This window comes from Xylocopa sonorina, chromosome 18 (assembly GCF_050948175.1).
Source record: "Xylocopa sonorina isolate GNS202 chromosome 18, iyXylSono1_principal, whole genome shotgun sequence".
In the NCBI taxonomy this organism is placed as follows: Eukaryota; Metazoa; Arthropoda; class Insecta; order Hymenoptera; family Apidae; genus Xylocopa; species Xylocopa sonorina.
The window spans coordinates 1,696,953-1,724,292 of NC_135210.1; the positions used below are offsets into that span (position 1 = coordinate 1,696,953).

The following is a 27,340-nucleotide window of genomic DNA, read 5'->3' on the forward strand; positions in this document are numbered from 1 at the left end:
AAGAACTCGAGACAGTTAAGAGACGAACACTTTGAAGACTGATCGGTCCATAATTAGGATTTTGTACAGTTCCTGCGATAGCGCGACGTTCATAAATGATTCAAGTGTTCGGCTAGACACCCTCTATACGTCCATAGAGATCGCGGAATTAGTAGACACTACGATGAATATTTTAGAGCCGCTGAAAGCTTTGGGTGGCGTTCACAGAACTTTGCGGATGTCTCTTCTTCTATTATACTACACAGAGAAACTTGGACAGCATCTGGTCCCACGCGAATACCACGTGGAGTTCGTTGGAACACTCGAAAGGCTTTTCGAACATCGGAAGTTCAGTCACGCCACTGGAGAACCCTTTCCACGCGCTTTGTACGCACATTATGGGTCAACATCGTGGACAACGCGGAACAACTGAGCATCATACAAACTCCCTTAACTCTTAGAGCTCTAGAGACGCATATATACGTTTGGCGAAAGTCATCCGTGTAGCCTAAGGTCGCATTTATGTGTTTTCTCTAAGTCATCGCCCTGGATTAAGGACGCACATATGCGTTTGTCGATTTTTTCAATCAATATGCAATCATTTTCGTGTAAAATTAATACTGGGACACTCGTTAGTAATTTGCCTTCCTTAGGTTGCAGTTGGGCAATATTAGGGTCATAAAAATCCCATTTTACGTTCCACTCTCTAACCAATTGGATTCAAAAATTATTAATTCCTGTTGTAAATATCAAATTAAGTTTTTTAGTTGATTGGAAAATTTAATGTTTTAAATTGTTCATGTTTATAATACATAATTTTAATGCTGAAAAATAACAGTCTTTAATTATTTAACCTTCCGCAAAGGAATCACTATAATTGATTACTGTTTGCGTCTTGAATAGTCACTTCAGTGTGGCAAAAAAGTATTCTGGCCCCAACGATGGTCGGCAATAACCGTGCTTCGTCCCTACGAACCGTTTCGACCAGGAATATCCAGAGCTCTAAGGGTTAACCAACTGGACACATTAAGATGCAAACAAGAAAGATTTGATGCTCTCGACAAAAGCAAAAAGTGTCTCAAGTGCTCTCACAATGACAACAAGAATTTTTATTCAAATCCCAAGCTCTCTTTACATTACTAATTCGGCCAGGAATATTCAGAGCTCTAAGGGTTAACCAACTGGACACATTAAGACGCAAACAAAAAAGATTCGATGCTCTCGACAAAAGCAAAAAGTGTCTCAAGTGCTCCCACAATGACAACAAGAATTTTTATTCAAATCCCAACCTCACTTTACATTACCAACCGTGCCGCGTTCAAGAGTTCCCCACGCAGGACACGAGAATGAAAAATCGCCAGATATGACGCTTTAGCTAAGCGGATATTTGAAACAAAAAGAGTAGGACCAAAGGGAGAGAGATAGATGGGTGGGACGAATGAAAAGCCACGAGTTAGCGGAGGTAGGAAGCGCTAGACAAAAGGGACAGAGTCTATTTCCCGCGTTGAAAGTGTTCCGGGGTGGTAACAGTCGAGGCACGGGGTATGCAACCTATTGTCGACTCTCCGTCGACGGCTCGTGACAATGGCGCTCCCTGTCAGCGACGCTTTTCATCGCGCCGCGCGAACGCTATCGGTGACGCGGACACCGATCTTCGTGTTCCGCGAGATGAGGCAGAGAGAAAGAGAGCTCCATCGGATACGGCCCCCTCGCGCGGAGGCCCATCCGCCTTTTTGTCTCTCTCGCTTTTTTCTTCGCGAGCGAGCTTGACAAATCGATGGGCGTTCCGTTCGTCAAACAGATTTGCATCGAAGAGCGTCGAAGAGATTCGTTTAACGCGCCGTCAGCTGGCTGAGAAAGGCAAATACGTCTGGCCACATACTGTCCTGCTCCACTGAATAATTCTTCATCGCGTTGCTTTCTCGAGCGATGCTCTAATTTATCGATCATCGCGGAAGTCGAACTCGCGTTACCACTGTAATTTTTTTTAAGATATCTATTCTTCTCTCGAAGTTTTCTACTGAAACGGACATTTTTTATCGTTTGTGGACGTTAACGATAGATTCTAAGCGCCATGTGATGTATTAGGTTGGGGAATAAGTTCGTAGCGTTTATTTAACCAGTTAACTGTGGAATTTAGTTTGAAAAGATCAGCACAGGGTGCGGAATTAAGAACAAGCAACGACGTGCATACACATCGAACGCAGGGCAAATGGTACTATTATACATTATATGAAAAACGAGGAAGGATTACATTTTTATTCGTGAAAAGAACTAACAATTCGTTTCTGAATACGTTATTCTTACTAAAAGCTTGAAAATCGTCAAAAAATAATAAAGTACATAAACAAGAAAAATTGAAGATAGCAAGAATAAACAAGAAAAATAAGAAAATAGTGTACAAAATTTCAAGCTATGTATATAAAGGGAACATAGCACCAAATAATGTTCTTATTATATTTTATTGAGATTTCGAGTTTTTATAGTGAATGGTAATTTTTTATTTTACACGACGAGTAAACACGTCAAACGCACCGCAGTTGAGATTTGGGCCGACGAGTATACACGTCGAACGCACTTAACTGGTTAAACAACACCCATGCTCCCAATTTTCCGGTAAATCCCGTTAAATAAAGGCGATTGAGAATCGTTTTATGATTGCAGTTCATTTTTTCCGCTAATTCACGACTGGTTTGACTTTCGTTCTCCTTCAAAAGTGATTTGAGACGTTTTTCATCGGATTCGGAAGGCCTTCCGCTGCGGGGCGTGTCATCGACGTCAAAGTCGCCATTTTTGAACTTTGCAAACCATTTCCGAGCTGTAGACTCGCCTATGACACCTTCTCCATACATGCAGCAAAAGCAGGTGTCGAAAATGTTGATTTTTGCCTCCTGAGTATTCCATTTCTAAGCCTCGAAACTAATAAAAAATTAAATAACTCAAAAAAACAATTAACATAGCTTTGTAGAGCAAAAAGAGAGATCTATCGAATGAATACTTGCCTTTTTCCAAACAGCAAACAAATCATTGTAAAATAAAAGAAATATAAAAACGCTATGAACTTATTCTTCAACCTAATACTTAAAAATATGAAACGTCTGGAAGATGTAGAGTTTTGCGTCGATATGAGATCGCAGCACGAACGAAAATTAACGAGGAGACAGAAAGTTCGTTCTAACATCGTTATTTATCATCGCGCGAAGCAAAGAAGAGCAGGTGTCGAAAATGTTGATTTTTGCCTCCTGAGTATTCCATTTCTAAGCCTGAAAACTAATAAAAAATTAAATAACTCAAAAAAACAATTAACATAGCTTTGTAGAGCAAAAAGAGAGATCTATCGAATGAATACTTACCCTTTGTCAAACACCAAACAAATCGTTGTAAAATAAAAGAAATATAAAAACACTATGAACTTATTCCCCAACCTAATACTTAAAAATATGAAACGTCTGGAAGATGCAGAGTTTTGCCTCGATATGAGATCGCAGCACGAACGAAAATTAACGAGGAGACAGAAAGTTCGTTCTAACATCGTTATTTATCATCGCGTTACCGCTCGAAGCATCGCCAGGAAAAACAATGAATTTATATACCGATCCCCGATCTTCGTTCGCAGCCAGAGACGCCTCTCGACTGGTAAATGGGAGAACCGACAGATTTATACTCGTCGTGGAACAATACATCCCTCGTCGCCAGCCGCATTGACGTTCACGCGAATATTCAAGTGGCACCGTCATGTCGGTAACGGCCATGCGCCACTCGAAATCGGCCATTCCTCGTTGGACGGTCGACAAAGAATTTTTGGAGGCGGCCTCGTTCCGCCGCGAGGAACAATTCCGCGCTGTAAATCAAGCGGAAGAGTCGCGCGCGCGCGTGGCTCGCGTGCCAACTCGTCCTTCGGGATGTTACGCGGTTATTAAAGCGGCGCTTAAGCCGTCAGAGGGTGCATACGCGATGGCGATAAGCCGAGGCCTTAGCCCAGTTCACCGTCGAAGGAAACACCGGATAGCATCGCGTGGGTGGTCGATCTTACGCCGCGATAAAGACGTGAGTTCAAGCCTGACTCGATGGCAATTTCGAAGCCCTTCTGCGTTACTTCGTCTCGACTACTTCTGACTATCGTCCTCTGGATTATCCGCGGGAAAATTCAAACGCAATACTGTAGGATAACGAAATTGTCTTAATTTAACCAGTTATGTGCGTTCGACGTGTATATTCGTCGGACCAAATCTCCACTGCGGTGCGTTTAACGTGTAAAATACTCGTCGTGTAAAATAAAAAATTACCATTCACTATAAAAATTCGAAATTTCAATAAAATGTAATAAGAATATTATTTGGTGCTATGTTCCCTTTATATACATAGCTTGAAATTTTGTAAACTATTTTCTTATTTTTCTTGTTTATGTATTTTATTATTTTTTGACAATTTTCGAGATTTTAGTAAGAATAATGTAAAATCGTATAAAAAATTACCATTCACTATAAAAACTCGAAATCTGAATAAAATGTAACAAGAATATTATTTGGTAGTATGTTCCATTTATATACATAGCTTGAAATTTTGTAAACTATTTTCTTATTTTTCTTGTTTATTCTTGCTATCTTCAATTTTTCTTGTTTATGTACTTTATTATTTTTTGACAATTTTCGAGATTTTAGTAAGAATAACGTAAAATCGTATAAAAAATTACCATTCACTATAAAAACTCGAAATCTGAATAAAATGTAACAAGAATATTATTTGGTGCTATGTTCCCTTTATATACATAGCTTGAAATTTTGTAAACTATTTTCTTAGTTTTCTTGTTTATTCTTGCTATCTTCAATTTTTCTTGTTTATGTACTTTATTATTTTTACACAATTTTCAAGATTTTAGTAAGAATAACGTAAAATCATATAAAAAATTACCATTCACTATAAAAACTCGAAATCTGAATAAAATGTAACAAGAATATTATTTGGTGGTATGTTTCGTTTATATACATAGCTTGAAATTTTGTAAACTATTTTCTTATTTTTCTTGTTTATTCTTGCTATCTTCAATTTTTCTTGTTTATGTACTTTATTATTTTTACACAATTTTCAAGATTTTAGTAAGAATAACGTATTCAAAAACGCATTGTTAGTTTCTGTCACGAATAAAAATGTAATCCTTCCTCGTTTTTCGTATAATGTATAATAGCACCATTTGCCCTGCGTTCGACGTGCATACACGTTGTTGGTTGTTCTTAATTCCGCACCCTGTGCTGATCTTTTCAAACTGAATTCCACAGTTAACTGGTTAAAAGTTAATCAATAATTCAGGTTTCAAATTTTATGTGCGTGGAATAGTCTAGAATGCGAGCGAGAGCGATTATGCGGAGTAAATGAGTTTTTCCTGTAAATGTTTTAAAACGATGAAGCTCTTGTTTATGAGCAGTCTTTCAAGTAATATCTCAATTTAAAAGAACTATCTAATAATCTTGTAATTGTCATTAACTAATAAATTTCTTACATATTGCACCGCATATTTATCAAGAAAAAGCAATTCCCCATTGATTCTTCCACATCATCAGACGTAATTGTGAAACGAGTATAACGTATACCAAAAATAAAGGAAGTAATAAACGAATCATCGTTTCTATCATCTACCATCCTTCGAAGCCCTTCTTCATTCCTTTCACTCGACTACTTTTGACTGTTATCCTTTGGATTATTCGCGGTAAAATTAAAAAAATAGCAATAACTAATGAAAGACACATCATACATAATACATCCTGAATTAACAAGAAATGATTCTTCACTAGCTCAAAATATATTGCATCGAATAATATTTATCAAGAAAAAGCAGTTCGCTATTGATTCTTCCAGCCCATCAGACAAAACTGTGAAACGAGTATAACGTATACCAAAAATGGAGAAAGTAATAAAGGAATCATCGTTTCTTTCATCTATCATCCCCCACATTCTTATCGTGTGTAAGAGAAAGAAGAAGAGACTCAGAGGAATTTTGGGAATACATAAGCGCAGCATAGCTCGAGGTGGCTCGTCCCTTGGATTTCTCTTCCCGTTGGCTGGGGAATCGCGCGATTCCAGGTCAGCGAGTCCGTCGATGCCGTCGAGGGGTGGACGTTCTCGACGCCGCGACGCGAGCTGCAGCGCCGTGGCGGGGGGCCACGATTGCGTTGCACAAAACTCCGTTTGACCGGAAACGGACGATCGAGTTGGCATCGACCGCGTAGGCTGACCGCGCGGAAACACGAGACGAACTTCGTTTCCGTCCCTCTGAATCTGTTTCACGGTCGAGCTGCGAGAGGACACGATGGACGCGGGTCGCGACCCTCACAATTCCGCGAGACGAAAGGCTGGAGTTCCAGGAAATATGGACGAGAGGCAGGGAACGAAGCGAGGAGATAAGAAATGGGGAAAAAGTAGATTGATGGTTGGAGGAGGAGGTGGAAGAGGAATTGCAAAATGGTCGAGTCGGCGCGAGCAAATTACGGGCAAAAAAGAGCAGACGTAGGACGATCAGGGCACTCGTAAAGAGCAGGGAGATTAAGAAAGAGAGGTGTCATGAGAAATGCAACGAGATTTCTGGTAACGCATTAACTCTTTCAATAATAAAAGCAAATAAAAGATATAATGAACAAAATCGATTAAAAATTCTTTTTTTCATATAAGAATTAATTGATTATTTTTACATTACTTTTTATGAGAAAAATTGGTTTGATATACGTTTAAACATTAAGATCGCCATCTTTTATCTCGTTGTTATATTGCACAACATTATGAGCTAATAAACTTGATCAATTAACCCTTTGCAGTCGTATGTCTGCTCTCAGCCACCACAGCAGGGAACCATACGAATCCTATACTGTATGCATCCATGTATCAATTTACACTTTTTCTAAATGAACCTCGATGCCTAAGAAACCTATTCACGAACCAATACGGTGCTCCTATCAATTGGAGATAACGAAATCCAATTTAAACAAAAGCTGTCACTCAGCGCTCGCCATGCAAGACGCAGTGGCGAGTCAGTGGTTTTTTGAACGTAACGAAATCGAAAACGTTCGACGATGCCTTGTAGAATTCCAAAGAATATTTTATAAATTGTATTTAACAGTAATTAGACATTCTCTCTTCTTAAAATATTTCAAAATAATTCTCTAAAATGGCAAAAGAGAAGGTTACCTGATTGATGATTCTGATAGAGACAGTGAATTACAAAACATCATTTTTATACAAGAACATATCACTAAATAATTGTATTGAATAAAGATATATCTAAAATTGACAAAAGAATTACTAAATCTTGTATATCCATCGCAATCTTGCGTGTTATGTATCCTTGCTTTACGACGAAAATTAATTGCGACCAATACTATACCCATGTCCAAATTTAATACGTCCGCAAAGGGTTAAATTGACCAGTGATCACTATTTTTTATTCCATCCGTCACCTCGCAAGTCAACGAAAACGCGCTTTAATAAATAACAAGAATCTCAAAAAATAACAAAACTAACGCGATAATCGCGTCATAATTTAAAATGGTAATATCAATAATTTTAAATAGATACGAAGTAAAAAAAGGTCACACGCGATGGATAAAAGAAACGATTAAAAGGCTGAAAAACTGCGACGGGTTCCGCGAAAGGACGCGAGTCCCGCGTTCACAAAGGAAATGGAAAACTGAAAAATGCTAATGGCGCGAGAAGAAAGCGGGGAGGGAAAAAGCACGGTTGATATAGGGCGAAGGAAGTGGCGACGGAAGGGTGAGCGCGGCCGGAAACCGTTTTAGGTCAGCGAGTTCGTAGAAGGGCGCGTGGCTCGTGAAATTCGTACGCGCGAACAACAGACGCCCGCGAAGCTGCTGGGATCGTCGATTAAATTCGATGCTATGAAAAAGCGGCGTGAAACGCGATCGATCCGTCGAGGAACGAAGGACAAAGGATCATTTGTGTCCCACCAATTTCGTGCGTCCCCTCGTTTGACGCGTGGCGAACGTTTGATGTCGCTCTTTTGAACATACGTGTCGCCTCGCCAGCAGTATTTTGATTCTTTCCGGCTCTTCGTGCGCGTTTCACGCGTTACACGTGCAACCGATTAATCTGATATTTCACGGTTACTGGTTTTCTATTTCGCATGGAAATCGATGAGACGATGTCTGTAATTAATCGCGATTCTCGTCATTGGTGTATACGCGTTCTTTCTGGCTTATTTTTTCCACGAAATTCGATTACACGAGGGAATTAATTTTTCGATAAATTAACAGATCGCATTCGAACGCGTGCCCAGGCAAATCCAATTTTTCGTGAGCTCTTTAAATTGATAATTTATGAATGTTACCAATGCGATGGATATTACCAGTGAATCTTTTATTTACAAAGTTAATATTAGCAATGTAATTTCAACTACGCGATAGACAGCAGTGAAGATGTTATTTTCAAAGCTGTCCACCGCATAATTGAAATTACAGTCCTCCGCTTTCAGCATGTGTTTTCTCTGGACTCTGATAACAGTCTCCTGTTTACAAAATTGATCGTAGACTCACAGAGTTGAATTTTATAGAGAATTATAACTAAAGGAAAGCTGTACATCTTTGTAACAACTGCAAGAGTTACGTGTCGAATTATTTAAATATATCGACGTAGAAACAAAAATGAATCTTGTATTAAGAAATAGAATTCTGGATAGGAATAGCGAAAGAAACTTTGCGTCATTTTTCTTAAGTGAGAAGACTCCAAATTTTCTATCTAGTTGCCTCACTGTTCGCATAGACCACCAAGTGTTCCATGAAAAATTCTGGAAGCTAGGTAAGGAACACTGAAACACTATCAGCATTATTAATAAAAATTGAGAAACGTTTCTTTTATAGATATGACAAAAAAATTGAAATAAACTTTTCAACAAATCTGTATTCAGTGGTGGTTCACGTACAGGCACTGTGGAACCGCAGCATCCCCTATTTCCACTTGATATTATCCATAACTTGAGCTTAACGTCAGTAGCTATCCCCCAGTTTGGAACTGTACAGCACACCCACTAATTTTAGCCACGAGCCACCACAGTCTGCGTCACCATTTATTATAAATAAAAACACAAATTTACTTTAGTGTTTCTAAAAAAATTTTCAAACTTAAAAAATGCATTTACTGTCGCTTACAGTCTCGAAAGAGCTTGATTATCTTTCAATTATACAAATATCATTCAAAACAAAAGTTCTACAATTTCAACAATTTTATACAAACTATGCACGCTATCAAAGGATTTACTCAATGAAAAATCGAACACATTTGATCGAAGTCGCAATTACGATGCACCAACAGACTTCCGTCGCTCACGCAAAGAAAATATTAAAAAAAAGAAGAAAGAAAACAATGGAAAGAGGTCTGTCTTCATCGTGATCGATTTTCTCCTCACTCGACTGTGGCAGGAATGCATCGAGCACCCTTAAGTATCGATTCGCCTTTGAGTCATTCGCAGCGCGTCCGCGGACCTCTGAAGCGGTTCTTCCCGCGCCAGCTTGCTTCTTTTCCCCTTCGAACGACGTTGAAAACTAATTCCGCCAGCTGTCCGTGTCACGGAAGACGTTTGCACGAGCTATCGCTTCCAATTTGGACGGACGACGAAACGCATAACTGTCGCTGAAGCGCAACATCCGCTTGGCTGGATGATTGGTCAAAGTTAATTACTGATCCATTCGTCGTTCGATGATCTGGAGGAATTTCGGGATTTGGGTCAGTAGGCGTGCGAGTAGCCGAAACAGTTCGCCCAGAATCGGTCCATAGTGTGATAAAGGTGTGGGAACACCCCTGAGAGTGCGTGCGCCTCATCCGTGTAGCTCTGCTGCTCGAACATGATGTCTGCCGTAACCAGAGCCTCTGTTAAGACCATGGCTTGTTGGTAGTGCACGTTGTCATCGCTGGTACCGTGTATCAGCATGTACTTCTTCCCACGGATACCCTCCACCCTTCTAGTCACGTCCGTGCGGTTGTAGCCCTCTAGATTATCCTTAGGGGTGGGTAGTCCCATGAATCGTTCCGTGTACAAAGAGTCTATGGGTGTGCAAGGGTTTAGACGAGTTAGTAATGTCTTGCGAATCGTTTCGTATTTTATGATTTATTCGTGTTTTGTGAATTGTTTTGTATTTAATATTTTATCAATGATTTGTGAATAGTTTTGTACTTAGGATATTTTTTGAGTGCGTGGTTTCTGCGATAGAAGGGTTTAAAGGAATTAGTAGTGTTTTTTGAATCGTTTTGTATTGAATGGTTTATTAATATTTTGTGAATAGCTTTGTATTTATTAGGTTGATGCAATAGAAATGTCGGATTTTAACCTTCACTTTTAAACAACCATAACTTTTTTGCCGCTAGCGTAAAATCGTGAGGCGACGAAAGCCTTGAAGATGTTTTTGACATTGTCTTGGTTTCTTAAACATTTTTTTGAAGCTTTGAGAGTTGTAGCTTTGAGAGTTGAAGCTATGAGATCTGAAGTTTTGAGTTCTGAAGCTCTAAGATCTGAAGCTTTGAGAATTGAAGCCCTGAGCTTTGAAGCCTTAAGGTTGAAGCTCTGAGCTTCAAGGCTTTGAGAGTTGAAGCTCTGAGATCTGAAATTTTGAGCTCTGAAGAATCGAACGAACCATCTTTGTATCGCACATTAATTAACAATATCTTGGCCAAAAGGTTCATTAATATTGTGAACTGTCTCAGCTGCTTTCCGACCTCGTTTTAACTGAAAATTGCTCTTAATTGCTTTTTGTTTACCATTGTTAAAATGATCAAAATCTAGCTATAATTAAGATCGATGATCATATAATATTTCTAATCAAAATGAGGAGCAAATTCTAAGCTTTAAAATGATATATATATTTACAATGTTTATTTTAATATTAATAATACTTCAAAGATAAAATTCAACCATATAAAAGCCAACATTCCTTTTGCATCATCCTAATAGAACATTTTTTGAGTGCGTGGCTTTTGCAATGGAAGTTTCGTACTTAGAATATTCTTTGAGTAGTCCAAGTCTTCAAAGTTAACCCAAAAATTAAATATTTCATATGTTATAGCCTAATAAAATTAGGCAGTTCATATGAACAAATCACTTTTTGGACATAATTTTGTATTTTACGTTTGTTTCTTTTATAGAAAAGTAAGTGGAGAAAATCTGAGTATGTATGATATATTTATACCACTACAAGGCGTGAAATTACCATAGTAAATCCAGGAAGTAACAGGGGCGACTGATATACCGCACTTAAACACCCATTCGCTGTCAGTGGCCAACACCATGGCGGTAGAGAAACCGCCATAACTCCAGCCCCATATCGCGGTTCTCTTTTCATCGATCCACGGATACATCTTCTGCAGTGTTCTAAGAAATTCCACCATTGCTTGGTTAATTTGATGAAACAGGAAAATGAAATTTCAAAATTCTACTGCATATGTTAGGTAACAGTGTCGTACTTGGTGACAGCGATCTGATCTTCGATCTCTACGGTCCCAAGTTTTCGATAAATCTCGAACAGCATCTTGCTACCCTTGTAAGCTGACCCACGACCATCGATGCGACCGAAAATGATGCTTCTGTTAGTCACCAAATAGGATTCGAAGCCGACCGTCGCGTCTTCTGTAATTCTAATAGTATTCGGACCTGCATAACTGAAAAAAATTAAAAAATACAATAATTGAAGCAATTGAATTTGTCAGGAGAAAAGACAGCTTTTAAGTGCGTTGAGAGGACTTTTGACGATAACTTTGAGTTGCGTGAGGCACTGTGGGTGCCAAATATGTTGAGGAACCACGCGTGAAGTGTGGAGAACGCTTTTTAGCTTTTTCCTCGCTTAGTTTTAATTTGATTGTAATTTTCTTGGCGATGGAGGAAGGTTCCATCAGTTCAGAAAGTTATTTTGTTAAATAAACATTAAATATAATTTTTCATGCGACAATTACACTGTTTTTCAGAATTAATTCTTTGAGGCAGAATGTTGTTAAATATTCCACCTTTTTGATACGTAAATATGCATGGCGGAATATTTTTTATATCATCTTTAAATATTACAAGTGCTATTCTATTTTATACTTTTTTATTCCTTCATTTAGTGAAAAGAATTCAATTTCGTTGAATTTTGAAGAAGCACGGGTCCTTTTACTTTTCAAAATTCCGTGTCGCAAAGGGTTAAACAGTTATTTAGTTTGGAGGATTCTAGATTAATTCTGATCGATCGTAGCCAACGAACCGAGGCGATGCCAGCATTCTGAACGTGACTGGGAATACATACGAACGACTCGTGGACTGTTAGGAATATCAACCTATTTACGCGAGCATTTTTATTCGTACATAAAAAATATTAACTGTCACGAGCCGTTGTTATGTCGAGTAGAACAACGTGCTTAAAGCAATTTCAGATTCAAACAGACAAATAACATAATTAAACAAATTGATACGAAAACGATTTTACGAAATTGAGAATTGATCGAATTAACGATGGAGGGCGTGTCGTAATTAGAATATTTGGGGTTCGTAGATGTATCGATGAAAAAGAGACGCGACACTCACACGTTGATCAATAGAGGATACGATTTGGTCTCGTCAAAGTCAGGCGGCAGATAGAGTCTGACTTTATTCTTGTACCCATTGGCGGGTACCAATAAATTCTTGATAACCGGTTGCTTACGAGCAGCCAGTTTTCGCCTCAGTGCTCGATTCTCCTCCCAAATGTACAACTGCTTCTGGTTCGCGTTCATAATCACGATGTAAACCGGATCTGGCCCCGAGCAGGATAACGCGTAGTTGGAGCCATCCGTGGAGAAGTACGCGCTGGCGTATGTGCAACGATGCCCTGTTTAAATAATCAACATTCCTGAATGACATTATTTTCGAGGGATTCATTGTCGATTAAAAATCCCAGGTCGAGAAACGAGTCTATAACGATAAATAAAATTCACGTAAATAACACTGGAATTGCTACACCAGTCAAAACAGCTGGTTTTAGAATTTTATTTGAAAATTCCTGCTTGGTGTTATTGACTTTTGCAAGGATAATTAAAAATGTAATAACTTTTGTAATTTGATATTTTAAGAAGTATGATAAGTGTTCAATTGTTAATTATTGAACAGTTTTATTTTGAAAGTTATTTAGAAATGTATTCTATAATATTAAAAATAAATAATAATATGTAGGAATATTACAAATCTAATTGGTTAATTCTTTTATAGAAAAAAATAGTATTTTGCTTCCTTCTTAAAAATTGCTTTCTGAGATATTAATTACAAAAGATTAGACAGCAATTATTTTCACCAATTGATTCATCGCTAATGCGTTAAAATAAGATAATCGAAGGATATAAAACTATTAACAAATCTACTAATACTAAAAAATATTTTTTAGCAATTCTTCTGAAATTAAAAAGAATTTATTTAACAAATACGTAGCTCTATTGAAATCTGGAACATCGACTAGAAAAATGAAAATATCATTGATGATATCTGATACTGTAGAAAAAATAGTACTTTGCTCTCTTCTTAAAAATTGCTTTCTGAAATATTAATTACATTAGAGTTGTCAGCAATTATTTTAACCAATTGACTCATCGCTAATGCGTTAAAATGAGATAATCGAAGAATATAAATATATTAACAAATCTACTAATACTTTCAAATATTTTTTACGCATTTCTCCTGAAATTAAAGAGAATTTTTTTAACAAACACATAGCTCTATAAAAATCTCGAACATCGATATTTGAAACCTAGCACGAGTGTAAACAAAACTTCACAAATCCCCAACGAAACTTCGCATTATCCCAGATTAGAAAACCTTTAACGACGAGTGTCGAAGCTCGAAGCGATGCTAATTACTCAACAGCTACTTCCGTGGCCAGGATGCTCACCTTCAGGAGTGATGACGTTGCAAGACACGCAAACAGGCGCTTCGTTACCCTCGAATTGCACCGAGTACAAGTTCCTGTGCGATGGATTGTGTGGTTCGGTGGCTAAATAATAAAGCCTCTCCCTCGCGTGATCCACAGCCAGGATGGAGATGACTTCGCTGGGTCCTGGCGTTAAATCAGTCTCATCAGTCAGTCTTCCGTCCTTGTAGAGGAACCTGGTCGCGTGCTGGAACCGTTCAGCCTCTGTCCCTGTGTCTTGGAGCTTCGCGACGATCACGTATTGATTGTGATATACAGGTGGCTGTATACGAAGCCAGCCCTCGGTCTCCCTCTCGTAATAGATGTTGTTCGCGTTGCCCTTCGTGTCGTAAAGTACTATCTGCTCCGTGTTCTGTACACGGTTCGTCCACGTGGCCACAACCTCGCCCTCTTTCCTCCAGTTCACGGTGTAAAGAACGTTGTCCCTATTGGCAGAGTAATTTCTCAGTAATTTCTCGTTTCTTTTCTTTTTTTCATACAAATTGTTACATAGAAGAGAAAAGAAAGTGGAGACACGCGTGACGAGTATGATTAATAAGTACGCGATACTTACCATTGAGCGAAGTGTTATACAAACAAGCTTATCGTATGGTTTTTTAATTGCCGTGTTTGTCGCGAGAAATTGTCAAATTACGTGTAAGATTAGATATGGGGTATCTGTGTCAGCTGCGAGTTTTGTTGCCATCGTTGACGATAAGCGAGCTATTTGTTTAATATGTTACGAGTACGAGTATTTGATCGGGAAAAACAGAGTCTCGTGATGTTACTCACACGCCAATGATATCTGTTGGTGCCTGGAGATCAATTGGTTTCGAGGATCGATCGTCCAAGTCGATCACGCTCAGTGACACGACTGGATTTGGGCTGCCTGCCTGAAACATTGGAAAGATTCATTTTATTCTGAACACAAGTTAATTAACTTGTAAAGATATTTATTTTTTAATTATTTATAAAGCATGTACTCGCTACAATTATCGTTTAAATTAAATTTATTTTTTAGGGTAAAATCGTCGTATACAAACTTCCTATACGTGGAGTTTGAGATTCGTGTCTTTGGTCGCCAAGAGGGCGGTTTATGGCGTCGAGTGACACGATACAAACTTATTTGTTTACTTCTGTCCAAAAAGGGTTAAAGTAGCTTCGTCGCTAGTTTTTACGACATGATTGAGAGAGAGATAGAGAGAATGGGAAATTATATGTTAACATATAATTATATATTTAAATTTTGACCTTTTCTTTATATAATTTTATACACTTATTTATATATATTAAATATTTATAGTCATCTCAAATATTTATTTAAATTATTTATTCAATTATTTATATATATTACACATTTATAATCATATCAAATCAATAATATATTTATTAAAATATGTAACATAAATTATACATAGAATCTATATATTATATAAATAACTATACATTAATACTTCCAAAGTTATTATATATTAATAAAAGAATATATTCTCGAGAATTAACAAGGGTGATTGAGAATAATTTGGCAAACAGTGTGGAATGGGAAGTCGTAGCAAGTACAAGCTTTACAAATAACTTTAATTCCACCTGCATATTGACACTATTCCATAACATTTCCAATCTCGATGCAACAAAGATAAAATTTGTTTAAAACGTAGCTAAATAAGTAACGCATTGCACATTGGAGAAAATGACTAATGAAGAGTGCGTTCGAAACTGGTACCGTGTATTGGCTACAAAATATAGATTGCGTTTTTGGAACAGAGTCGAATATCGAGACAAAACAGCCTTTCACAAACAAAAAAAGGTGTTGATAGAATTACGAAGAGAACGGCTTAGCTGCAGGAAAAACTTAGGGGTTAAATTCGTCGACAACTGCGAGATAACCCTTTTCATCCCACTTTAAAGCCGGCAACCAGGCCGTAAGGGTGGTCTGAGCTTTCCAGTCGGATCTCTTAACCGATTTTTGTAGGCGATCAGTCGAATTGGACGAGGCAAGCAAATGAGTGGACTAATTTTCCTCTTTTTTTACGATAGATGTTTATATAATAGATAGAAGATTGAAAGAAAGAAATACTAGCTAGAAAGAATACTAGAAATTAGAAAGAAGAAGAATAGAAAGAATACTAGAAATTAGAAAGAAAAGGAATAGAAAGAATACTAGAAATTAGAAAGAAAAGGAATAGAAAGAATACTAGAAAGAATACTAGAAATTTTGAAAGAAAAAGAATAGAAAGAATACTAGAAATTTCGAAAGAAAAAGAATAGGAAGAATACTAGAAATTTCGAAAGAAAAAGAATAGAAAGAATACTAGAAATTTCGAAAGAAAAAGAATAGGAAGAATACTAGAAATTTCGAAAGAAAGCGTTAGATTCTAAGTTGAACAGAATCGAAGGAATCGGGTACAATACGTATTAAGAGACTTTGGAGTAAGGTCAGTCGTCAAAATGGTCGATATAAAGTCGGTCATAATTTATAATGTATTGTTAGTATTATCAGAGAGTTAATTATGCAATAAAGCACTTTGTACCAGTTCATGCAGTACATCCTAAAAAAGCTCATCCCTTCTCTACAACTACATCTGAACTACATCTCCTTAAAAATGGTAAATTGTTGAATCGAGTTCATTTATTACTTCTGATTGTTCTCCAATAAAATCTATGACTTCAAGGGTGATTTATTACTCTGTTATTTGCTATCGAATATTAAATATGCTGATATTACGATAAAATATAAGTAAGCAAACTAAGTAAGCAAAGATAACAACGAGATAAACAGAAGGATAGAGTGTCATCGTTATTAAAAATTATTGAGTACACATACGGGATGAAGTAGTGCTTGAAACGGTCTGACGTTCAACAATTCATCCCATATAGGGTGCCCCAAATAAAACAGATCAATATGTTCATATAAACATACTGATCATATTGATATATGAACATATTAGTCTGTTTTATTTGGAGCACCCTGTGTGGGATGAATTGTTGAACGTTACAGCATTTCAAGCACTACTTTATCCCGCATGTGTGCTCGACAATTTTCAATAACGATAACACTCTATCGTCTGTTTCTCTCATGGTTATCTTTACTTACTTAGCTTTACACATCATTAAAGAAATACTTACTTTTGGATACTTGATCTTCTCATTCTTTGGATACTGATACTTCAAATTTCCCGGCTCTCCGTACTTGGGTATCATCATCTCCTTCACGTTGGTGTCGTTAAAAGTAGCGAAAGCAAGATGTCGTCCAGTGGGGGACAACCAGAGTGCCGATGGTGAGGTTAGAACCTCCTCTAAACGCATTATGTAGCACACAGAGATAATTTCGAGTGTTTTTTAAGAACAATCGATCGAGCTGTTTCATCAGCTCGATTAGAATTATTGCAGGATTAAATCGTGATCCCCTGAATCGATTAATTAATTTTCTATCAACGATATCCGCGACTGGGCGATTAACATTATCCGATCCGACGGTATTTTTCGATTACCTTCGTAAACCCAATCCGGGACTCCGTTGTAAATTTCGCCTGGGACGCCAGTGTTGGTTATCCTTCGGATATCGCTGCCCCCATTGGAAAACACCTCATGATAGATATCGTTCTCGTGGACGTAAATCAACGCGTTCCTCGTTGGCGACCATTTGGTCAGCGGTATGCGATCGCCATTCGCGATTTTCTTGTACGACCTGTACAAAAGGAGAAAACAAAGATAGAAAGAGAGAGAGGGAGAGAGAACGTGAAATAAAATTCTTCGATAAAATCACGAGAGAAGAGGTGTGATAAATTAGATCGAATTTAGAGTTAACACGATAACATTCCACTGTGTCGATCGATCGATGAATTACTGTTGGCGCACTCGAATTTCGCGTTCGTACAACGATCGATGTGACCAAGCAAGAGAGCTAGTGTTAATTTTATCATTATTGCTGAAGGTGCGTTCTTTTGTAATTCGTCTTATCGTAGGGGCGTTAAATGTTATCAGCGATGCGAATGCGAAATTGCTTACCTCGTTTTAGTGTTGTATGCGACGCACCTTTGATATGTGGAGTACCTGAAGCCCTGAAAGTCGATAGTTTACGTCTCTTCTGTTCGTTGTTGTAGGGATAAACAGTGGCGCGTTATCTTGTGGGCAATTTGGGCAGATGTAGAACGAAAAGAGGTTATGAATACGAACCATGTTCCAAGATACAAATTCTATGTTCTTCTCGTTAAAAATTGTCAAATTCAAATTCGAATTTTAACGATATTTCTATTGCATATGGATAAAAAAAAATGGATAAACTTTGGTGTTATCAAGGACACCCTTCTGAGTAACACTCAATAGATTTAAACCGTCGATTATTGTTTATTTCAAAGTTATAAATTATTTAAAAGTTTCAAGTAATCCAACAATCTCTGAAAATGCCAGCTTCTAATGCATCTTCAGAACGTTCTTCGAATGTCCTTAGAAGTTTTAAGAACTGTTTAAGAAATTTTGTGGGGTAGAATGAACTCTCAAATTTATCCATATTATTTATTGAAAGCGATGTAACAAATCGTATTGATTTTAACTTTGATCTAATTAATAATTCTGTGGCAAAAGAAATCGAGAAAGTAAATATTTAAGTACATACTGCAATCTTGCAGTATGCATTAAGATTATAATGCTCTTTATATATCTTGTGTTGAATGATTTTATTGCGACTGGGTATTCGTGGAAACAAGATCGAGGATATTTCAAAACTGATGCATAAGAGTATGAGCGTTTACGCGAGTGCCTGGAAAAACAAGGAAATTTATGGAAAATCAAGAGGGAAGAATCGAGAATTTTTGATGAATTAATGTATAAACGGATGTGCACGATTGAGTTTGAGTTTTAAAAAATCAACAGAGTGGTGTGTTTAATAAAAACAACACGACAATTCTTCTCGTTCAATTACAATTACGCTTGTTTACCAAATATTTTATATTTCTTCTGTAAAAAGTTTTCACGGATAAAAGAGTGTTTATTACACTTTATTATGCAATGATAAATATATAGACGTTTCATTTGTTTCAATGTTAAAAGTATTATATATATTTATTTAGTTATTAGTTATATATGTATTTATTAATTATGTAGTTATTATTAAAGTTATTATATATATTTTTTATATTACATATATTTATTTAATTTAGAAGCCGCGAGATTCTACTTTGCCCAAGGTACGAACCAATAGTAACGCGCCACTGGAAATAAAGTTGAGACAACTTGAAAAGACAATTACTTACGCTAATGTAATCGTAGCAGAGCAGGACGAAAGAGTTGTCGAACGAAAAGCTGACCGTTGGCTTGTCGTAATCCGCCTGTAAACCGTATCGAAAATGCGGCAGCTTGTTCAGAAGGTTCAAGTGAATTTCTAATTGCGACAATCGTGACAATCGAGAACAATCGCGAGGTGTCCGAGAAGAAAGATCGAGCGATGATTCTTCGGACGTTATCGCGACGATGGGAACCGGAAATTGATCTTGATTGAACAGGCGAACGTTCGACACCACGCTCGAAGCGATACCAAAATGGCAGCGCGGCTACGCGAACGCTCGAGCGATTTGAAATATCGATACTATCGATCTTGTGGCAGGATATCAGTCGTTCTACGACGCGATAAATTCTCGATACGATCTATACGCGATATTAACTCATCGATGCGACGGAGGTAGAATTTTTTCGTCGTAACTCGAACTTGCACGGTGCTCGTTTCGTTATTCGAAAACTCTGTATGCTCGACGGTCATTTTATCCGACAGATGATCGACGATTTTTCTCGATTATCTCATAATTAGAAAGGAAGTTCGCACTTCCTGGTGTTGTATCATCCGCAATGTGCCACTTTGTTTTGAGAAAAAGATGTATTTCAATTTACTTTCGTTTAAAACATTATTTGCAAGGTAGTTGAATTCATTAAATGCATATTATGAATAAAAATTTATGAGAAAATGTAATTTAAAAAGAGAACAACAGATAGATAGCGGAACTTGACTACGATGAATCAATTTTTTAAATCCACACTTTAGAATATATACAAGCAAATAAAGCATTTAAAAATAACCCAGTGTGTAAATTCAATTTTTCCTTATTTGCAAAACCAATGTCTAGCTAGATCGTGAGGTTTCGATTAACATATTCATTATGTGGACGTTTTGCATGCGGTCTTTGTTTACTGTACAAACAAATTCTCTTTTGAACGTCTTACAAACAATATATTCTGCAACTACTTATAAAGTTTCAGGATATTTCTTTTCGCGTGATTATTTTTCATAGAAACAGGTTTAAGTGTATTGTTCTCTGCGAAACGCGGATCCTTAATCACTTTAATCCACGTTCTATCTCAAAACTGGGCTTAATCTTGAAACATCAAAGCAGAACTGTACATCGTAGAGCAACAAACGCGTGCAAATAGAAATTTGAATAGTTCCTCAAGAAATGTAGAACAACACGTTTGCTGCAAGAAATTTTCGAAAGTCCTCGAGAAGGATCGTCCTCGCGTGGAATGTCGCTAAACAAGACGCAAACGATTCGAGACGCGGAGAAAATTGAACGGAGGCAACGCCAAACAGCCTGTCGCTTAAATCAACAGCGCGCCATGTTGATTCGCGCCCGAAAGTGGACACTGTAATTCGTCGGTTAAGAAGCTGGTCCGCGCGGAGGATTTCCGTACGATTAATTAAACGTGACCGTGTTATTTGCACGTGTCCCAGATCGAGCGAGAGGAACCTCGAAGCAATTTGTTCTCGAAATTGAAATGGGATTTCTCCAGAATCGAATACGTAGCAGTGCGCTGTGTCGAATTGAATAATAAAAGAAAGTGTCGTATTCTCAAAATGGCGAACGATAAAAATGCACGAGGGCAACGAACGTACGAGTTCTTCGTGATCGTTCAAAATACACGTAAACCTGTTAAAAATGCAATTTCTCCTCTTTTAACCCTTTGCACTCTGATATCTCTTATGAAAGAACATTAGAAATCTATCATATTACTCAGATGTTTTTTGCAAAAAGATGTCAGCATCGACTAAACTTATTCCATCGCAACTTGTTTAGAAAACGCGTTTCTCTGAAGTTCTCTATTGAAATGAAAACTTTCTATCGATGGCATACGTTGGCAATGCAAACTACGACTATTCAGACACGCTAACTGTTCAATAGCTTCTATGGCTAAAGTCTGAGGATGCTTTGAGTGCGAGAAATTGATTATTTTACAGAATAAAAAAATATACAAGAGAAAAAGGAAGATATGTAAAGTAAGTCTTACAGCCACAGCTGAATCCATGAAAACCGATGTGATGCCAGTCGTCACGTCGAATTGGCGGATATCGCCAGCATGGTCGTCAGCATAAATGATGCTCGTGTGCGTTCTCCAGGTGCCGTTGAAGTTGTACGGCCGGAAACTCTGGTCGTAAGTCTCCTCGAGATTGAACGGGACCTTCGCGACCTCCTCTGACCTTTCGTATCTGTCCAGGCCCTTGTCGATCACCCGTGGAACTGCACGGAGAAACGGGGAACTCTTCAACGCCTCGTGCGTGCAGATAAAAGCAAGAAAAAGTCGAAGGAATCGAAGCACGAGGTACGTGCCAGAGATTAATTGCCGTTCGATACGCTGAAGTTTGCACGACGCGAAAAAAATTTACTTAGACAGACAGTAAATGCTTATAGTATCTTATAGTTTTGACACGCGTCGAGTCGCATTTAGATCAGAGGCTGTGACGCAGAAGCGCATGATCCAGATACGCGTTAACGTTCGATTCAATTGTCAGCGAGCTGTAACGGCTAGCAACAGTGCGAGGCTAGCAATCGCGAAAAATATGTGTATAATAAGAACAAAAAAGGGAGCAGAGACTTAGCGAGACTCTCGAGTCCTGCAGTTCATAGAGACATAAATGAAAAAAAGATCTAGATACTTGTGACTTGTTATACAATTCCGTTAACGTCGTTAAATTTCATTTATCGAGTGCAACTTTTCGTTCACAATCAAAATTTCTCTATTAATAATACTTAACCCTTTGCACTCCACTGTAACCGATAACGCGACATTTGAAATATGAATTTTAAATCTCGATCGCTTTTGTACGCAATAAGACAATAGCGTCCAACTGTGCGGCCATTTTTCTCAGTCGAATACGAGAACAATAGCCAGGGTAGGACGCGAGAAGAAAGCAGAGGGGTGTACCAGACGTAATTACATTTCCGCGAGCAAGTCCAGAAAAAAAAGAACTGCAGCGTCCCCGTCGAATAGATCCGCGCCACTTAAGCGTGGTTATCCGACGAGATCGTCCTGTTATCGATGAACGCGGCCTACACAGGCGGAAAAGAAGGCCAGCTACAATTAAACTAATCCCAAGGCAAATAACGCAAATCGTCGAAGAGCATCAGCCTGGTTCCCGTCGATCTGGAGACGGCATCTGGCTGGATCCACCGGACGTCCGGTCCCTAAGCGGCTTAACGGAAGCGCGATTATCTCTCGAGGACAAAGAAGCGGAAGACTTACTGGATTTCCCAGCGACAAGGACGAGCGCGGAGCCGTGCACCAACAGCAGCGCCACCGCCATCTGTGGCAGCCATGGTACCTGGAAAAAGATTTCGTACTCTGTTGAAAAAGCACCTAACCTATCGAAAAAGTGTATAAAGGAGGGGCAAGAAGGAATCCTTCTCGTGCCCTGAATACCGTCCACCTTCCACATCGCGTCTGCGACGGTTCGCGTGAGTTGCCAGGCGATGGAGAAGCGAGGAGCATGCAAAGTACGCGGCGAAAGGAGGAAAACAGGGTGGCAGGCGTGGTGGGAAGAGCGTGTGGAACAGATGTCGAGGGTGCTCGCTCGTTCACCCAGAGAAGGGACACGTGCGACGCATAAAAGTTTCGCGAAGGCTAGCTTGACTGACGCGAAGGTAGAATCCGCGGAATTGCTGTCGCGAACTAGTCCATCTGGCTACTGACCAAGCTCGTTAAGCTGAGTCTTGGTTCAAATGACGATTTCTCTCGTGCGAGTCGAGCGATTGTTGCGTTCATGCGAACATGACAGGTGTCCTCGTGGGTGTTGAACAAGCACTTTGTCTCGTGTTAGGTATTTTCTTTAGGGTTTGATAGATTTCTTACGTCCACTATTAGTTACATCCACCCTCTTTTTTATTAAGTACATTCGCGAATTTTTCTTCTAAACTATTGCTAAAATATTCTATTGTTAATAAATATTCTACTGTAATAAATATTAATACATAATTCTAATAAATATTCTATTGTGTTATTGTTAATAAATGTTCTAGTAATAATAATTATTCTGTAATAAATAATAATATATAATTCTAATAAATATTCTATTGTTGCCTTCTAATAATAGAAAATTTCTATTTCAATAGAGAACTTGAATTTAATCTACGTAATCACCAATCGATGCTGATGTCCCTTTAGAGAAGATGTCCAATGGGGTAAATTAGAACGCGAGGAGTCGAGTCGTTCCCCTCTTCTCGAACTACGACTTCCACTATTGACAAATCACAGTTCCCTTCTTTGAATTTCAAACCTATTAATTCTTCTTCTCAATTTCTCTTCGAAGAAGTCAGCGTAGATATATATCCTCATCGTTCATTTTCCGTTTCTTAAGTCCTCTTTGGAATCCTTCGTGCAATCGTTCTTTTCCTGACGATACTCATTTACGCGTGGACTTAAATTCTTTTCATTTAATCGAACCTTATCGCTTTAATGTGCTCTGCGCATCAGCACGTGATCAATTTCGTATCCCTTTTTCTCTTTGAGTTACACGTGTCTTATTGCGCAAAAGATATTCCGTAAGCACAGCTTTCTTGTTTGAAAAATTGCTGGGAAATGCTTTCGATTGACTCGAACGCAAACCCTTTATTTTCTCAATATAAGAAGAAAATAGATTTGTACTACTTTTAAAAGCAACGGCTCATATAACGAAAAAGATATTGCTGAAATAAAATAAATTATCTATTCCTTAGCTACACTATAAAAAATGAGTCAACAAAATGAAAATTTTGATACAAAATCGCTGGAAAATGCAGGTGTGGCTTGTGCATAGGTGCTACAGAGCTGCAGCACCCTCAGAAACATCTCAAACGTAGACACTGCAGTGTCCTCACTAAAATGGCTCATATAACGAAAAAAATACTGTTGGAATAAAATAAAATATCTATTCCTTAGCTACACTATAAAAAACGAATCAACAAACTGAAAATTTTTATACAAAATCGCAGAGAAATACAGGCGTGGCTTGTGCATAAGTGCTATAGAGCTGCAGCAGCCTCTAAAACATCTCAAACGTAGACACTGCAATGTCCTCACTAAAATGGCTCATATAACGAAAAAAATACTGTTGGAATAAAATAAAATATCTATTCCTTAGCTACACTATAAAAAACGAGTCAACAAAATGAAAATTTGTATACAAAATCGCAGAGAAATACAGGCGTGGCTTGTGCATAGGTGCTACAGAGCTACAGCACCTCCAGAAACATCTCAAGTGTAGACATTGCAGTGTTCTCTGACTTCTGATATTATCACAAACATTTAATATATAACCAGACTCGTTTTCTCTAATTCTTTCTTTGGATTAAAAAAGAAAAAGATCGTTCGATTTCATGAGTAATCACCTGCACTAATTGTAGTTACGAGCCGCCATAGATGCTTGGTGAACCTTCGAGTGTTCGTCGCATAGATGTAATAAATGAGACAGAGAATGAAAAAGGTTAGAACGCTCGTGAATTAGAAACTGAGCCAAATAGTATGAGACGAGTAGAACGATTGGCGAGTTGCAGATTTGGAAGCGAAAAGAGTGGCGGCGAGTGGCAGATTTGGAAGCGAAAAGGGTGGCGCGACGAGCGGTTGACAGGAAGGCGAACGAAGCTTCCCGTCTGCGCGAGAATCTTTTAGCAGGCTGACTGGAACAGAAGCGATAGCGACTGGTCAGCAGAAGTGTCTCGTGAATGATACAACGCCAGCGAAATTCTTGTTTTCTCGTTCTCAGCGTTCAGAGACGCTCGCTGAGAGCGCGAAAGAGGAAGTTCGTTTATTTCTCGGCTCGAGATAAGATACGATAAAGAAGCTTAAAGTTCTCCGGCGATAATTACCATAATCGTGGCGTTAAACCGAGTTCGATGTAGCGCGCAATGGAGATAAGAGAATTGTTATGAATTTTAGCGTAAATCCGTGGACGCGTATTATGTTATTATAATTTATACCCCGTGGTGTTACACGGATGATTAATATTCGTATTTATGTAATATTATCAATGGTAGAACCGAGATCGTGTCTTGTCGCGATCAAGAAGTTAAACTTCGGAAATAAACCATCGATTCGTCTTTAAACTTGTTTAATCGGGAACACACTCGCGAGTATCGCTCGATTATTGTCTATTCGTAACGTACAGTCGCACAGTGGTTGAATAATAAAACTCAACTTTAAATAACACTGAAAATTTTAGAACTTTTTCCAAGATTATTGGTCAATGAAACTTATAGACCGCGATAAAGGCAAACCTTCTGCTATTCAAATATAAAACAACTTAAAAACAGTTTTATTTATTATAATTAGAGGGTGGAAGAAGACTCTAATATATCAACTAGAATTTCTAAAAAAAAATAACGATAGCTATTTAAATTCGTGAGCTTTTCATTAAACACAGTGAAACTACTCAAACTATCCGATCAATTGCTTAGATTCATGTATACAAAACATTCAGGTGACACAATGGAACGAACGATTAAATTCTAATTCAATTAATCAACGTTAAAACATACATGTCGCGAATTAATATCCATAATGTTCACCTCGATTCTTCCAGCACGCATAGAACGTTATCTCCAATGGATTCTCTCGAGATCTCGACGAAATAATCTACGATCGAGCGAAAACAGTTCTTGTATGCGTTGTCCGTTTTCAAGCAGCCGCGAACGACCCTTCGCGACACAACAACGCGTCCTCTCGCGTATTCACGCGTTTCTAAGCTCAATTCTCTCAAACTGGGACGCATCTCGTCGATGATAAATCAGTGAAACTTTTCCATCGACGAAACAAAAACAGAGCACGACTTTCCTGACGTGCGAATCGATATGGTCTTCCGTGGACGGATACGGAAGTCGAGGATGACCTGGTCGACCACGCGATCCGCGATTACACCTATCTTCAGAGTGTTTTCGCGTGTAACGTCGATCGTTTTTATTACGAAGCGTGCGATCGTCGTAAAAATAGTTTACGCGAAGAATTTCGAACGCGTGGACGTAGATAATCGCGTGGAGAATAAATTAAATCCGTGCTTGGGTGAAATTGTAGCTTCAATCGAAGTTAAATGAGATTCTAACACTGTTTTTGGGGTCTCGTGGCCATTAATTGTGTAAGAAATATTTTCTAGGTATGCACAGAGTGGTTTGTAATAGCGTCCTTGCAAAATGGACGCCACGTGTTTACTTAATATACCGTCGAACTTAAATTAGACAACGATAACGAGTTGTTTATATTTTCCTTGAGTTTATACATATATAGCACCTTCTATTTCCACTTTTTTCTTTCATTCTTTCTTTATACTTATACGATACATAATCCATAACAAAAACCCAAAGAAAAATCTTTAAACAAAACTGTGCAGCATCCTTCGCTAGTTTTAGCTATCAATCGTCGCTATGAACGAAGAACGCGACTGTCAAAAGTCAGAAATACTCAAAACGACTTAAAAACTTGAATTAAACAATGATAACAAGTTGTTTATATTTGCCTCGAATTTATACATTTATACAGCACCTCCTACTTCCACCTTTTTTCTTTCATTCTTTTTTCATACTTATACGATACATAATCCATAACAAAAACCCAAAGAAAAATCTTTAAACAAAACTGTGCAGCATCCTTCACTAGTTTTAGCTACCAACCGTCGCTATGAACGAAAAACGCGACTGTAAAAAATAAAAAATATTCAAAACAACTCAATAACATCAATACCAAACACGAAACGTGAAACAGAAGTGGAAGAAAAACAATATAACATCCCACTGTTCCGTTCATGAACGCAAAAAATGATCACGAACGCAACGAATCCGATAATTCATCATACTAGAGAAAACTGGATGAACTGGTCTCTGGATGACCTTCAGCCAGCCTCGATAAGGGCGAGAGATTGACCTTAATCGCTCGAGGAAGTAAATGGACAGAGGTTTTCGCGAGGGAGCGTGTGCTCTCCGATAACCTACCCGGTTCCACGTCATGGTGAACACGTGGACAGCGATCTCTTGGTGGTCCCAGTTCGATGGCGATCGTCACGGCTCGATGGATGTCACGGGTGCGTCGAACACAGACTGATCCATCGCGGACTTTCCCGATGTGCCAGAAGCGGCGAGCGCTCCCACCTCCAACGACGGGGCATTCCCGCTATCTTGCCTTTTTCCTCCTTTCCAACGCTTCATTTCTCGGCTATCGTTGCGATCCATCGATAACAAGGC

The 27,340-nt window shown here is 38.4% G+C and overlaps 1 protein-coding gene across 1 annotated transcript; it reads right to left on the minus strand.

Annotated features, from left to right (window-relative positions):
* Positions 1–9,675: 9,675 nt before the first annotated feature.
* LOC143431531 (venom dipeptidyl peptidase 4) lies at positions 9,676–27,113 on the minus strand. Its single transcript, XM_076908341.1, has 13 exons — positions 27,092–27,113; positions 22,383–22,461; positions 21,150–21,379; positions 19,130–19,204; positions 17,886–17,938; positions 17,369–17,565; positions 17,004–17,173; positions 14,670–14,770; positions 13,860–14,323; positions 12,527–12,809; positions 11,434–11,628; positions 11,181–11,341; positions 9,676–10,020 (listed from the first exon to the last, which is right to left on the minus strand). The coding sequence occupies exons 1-13, from the start codon at positions 27,104–27,106 to the stop codon at positions 9,704–9,706; spliced, it is 2,340 nt and encodes a 779-aa protein (XP_076764456.1). The 5' UTR covers positions 27,107–27,113; the 3' UTR covers positions 9,676–9,703.
* Positions 27,114–27,340: the final 227 nt, after the last annotated feature.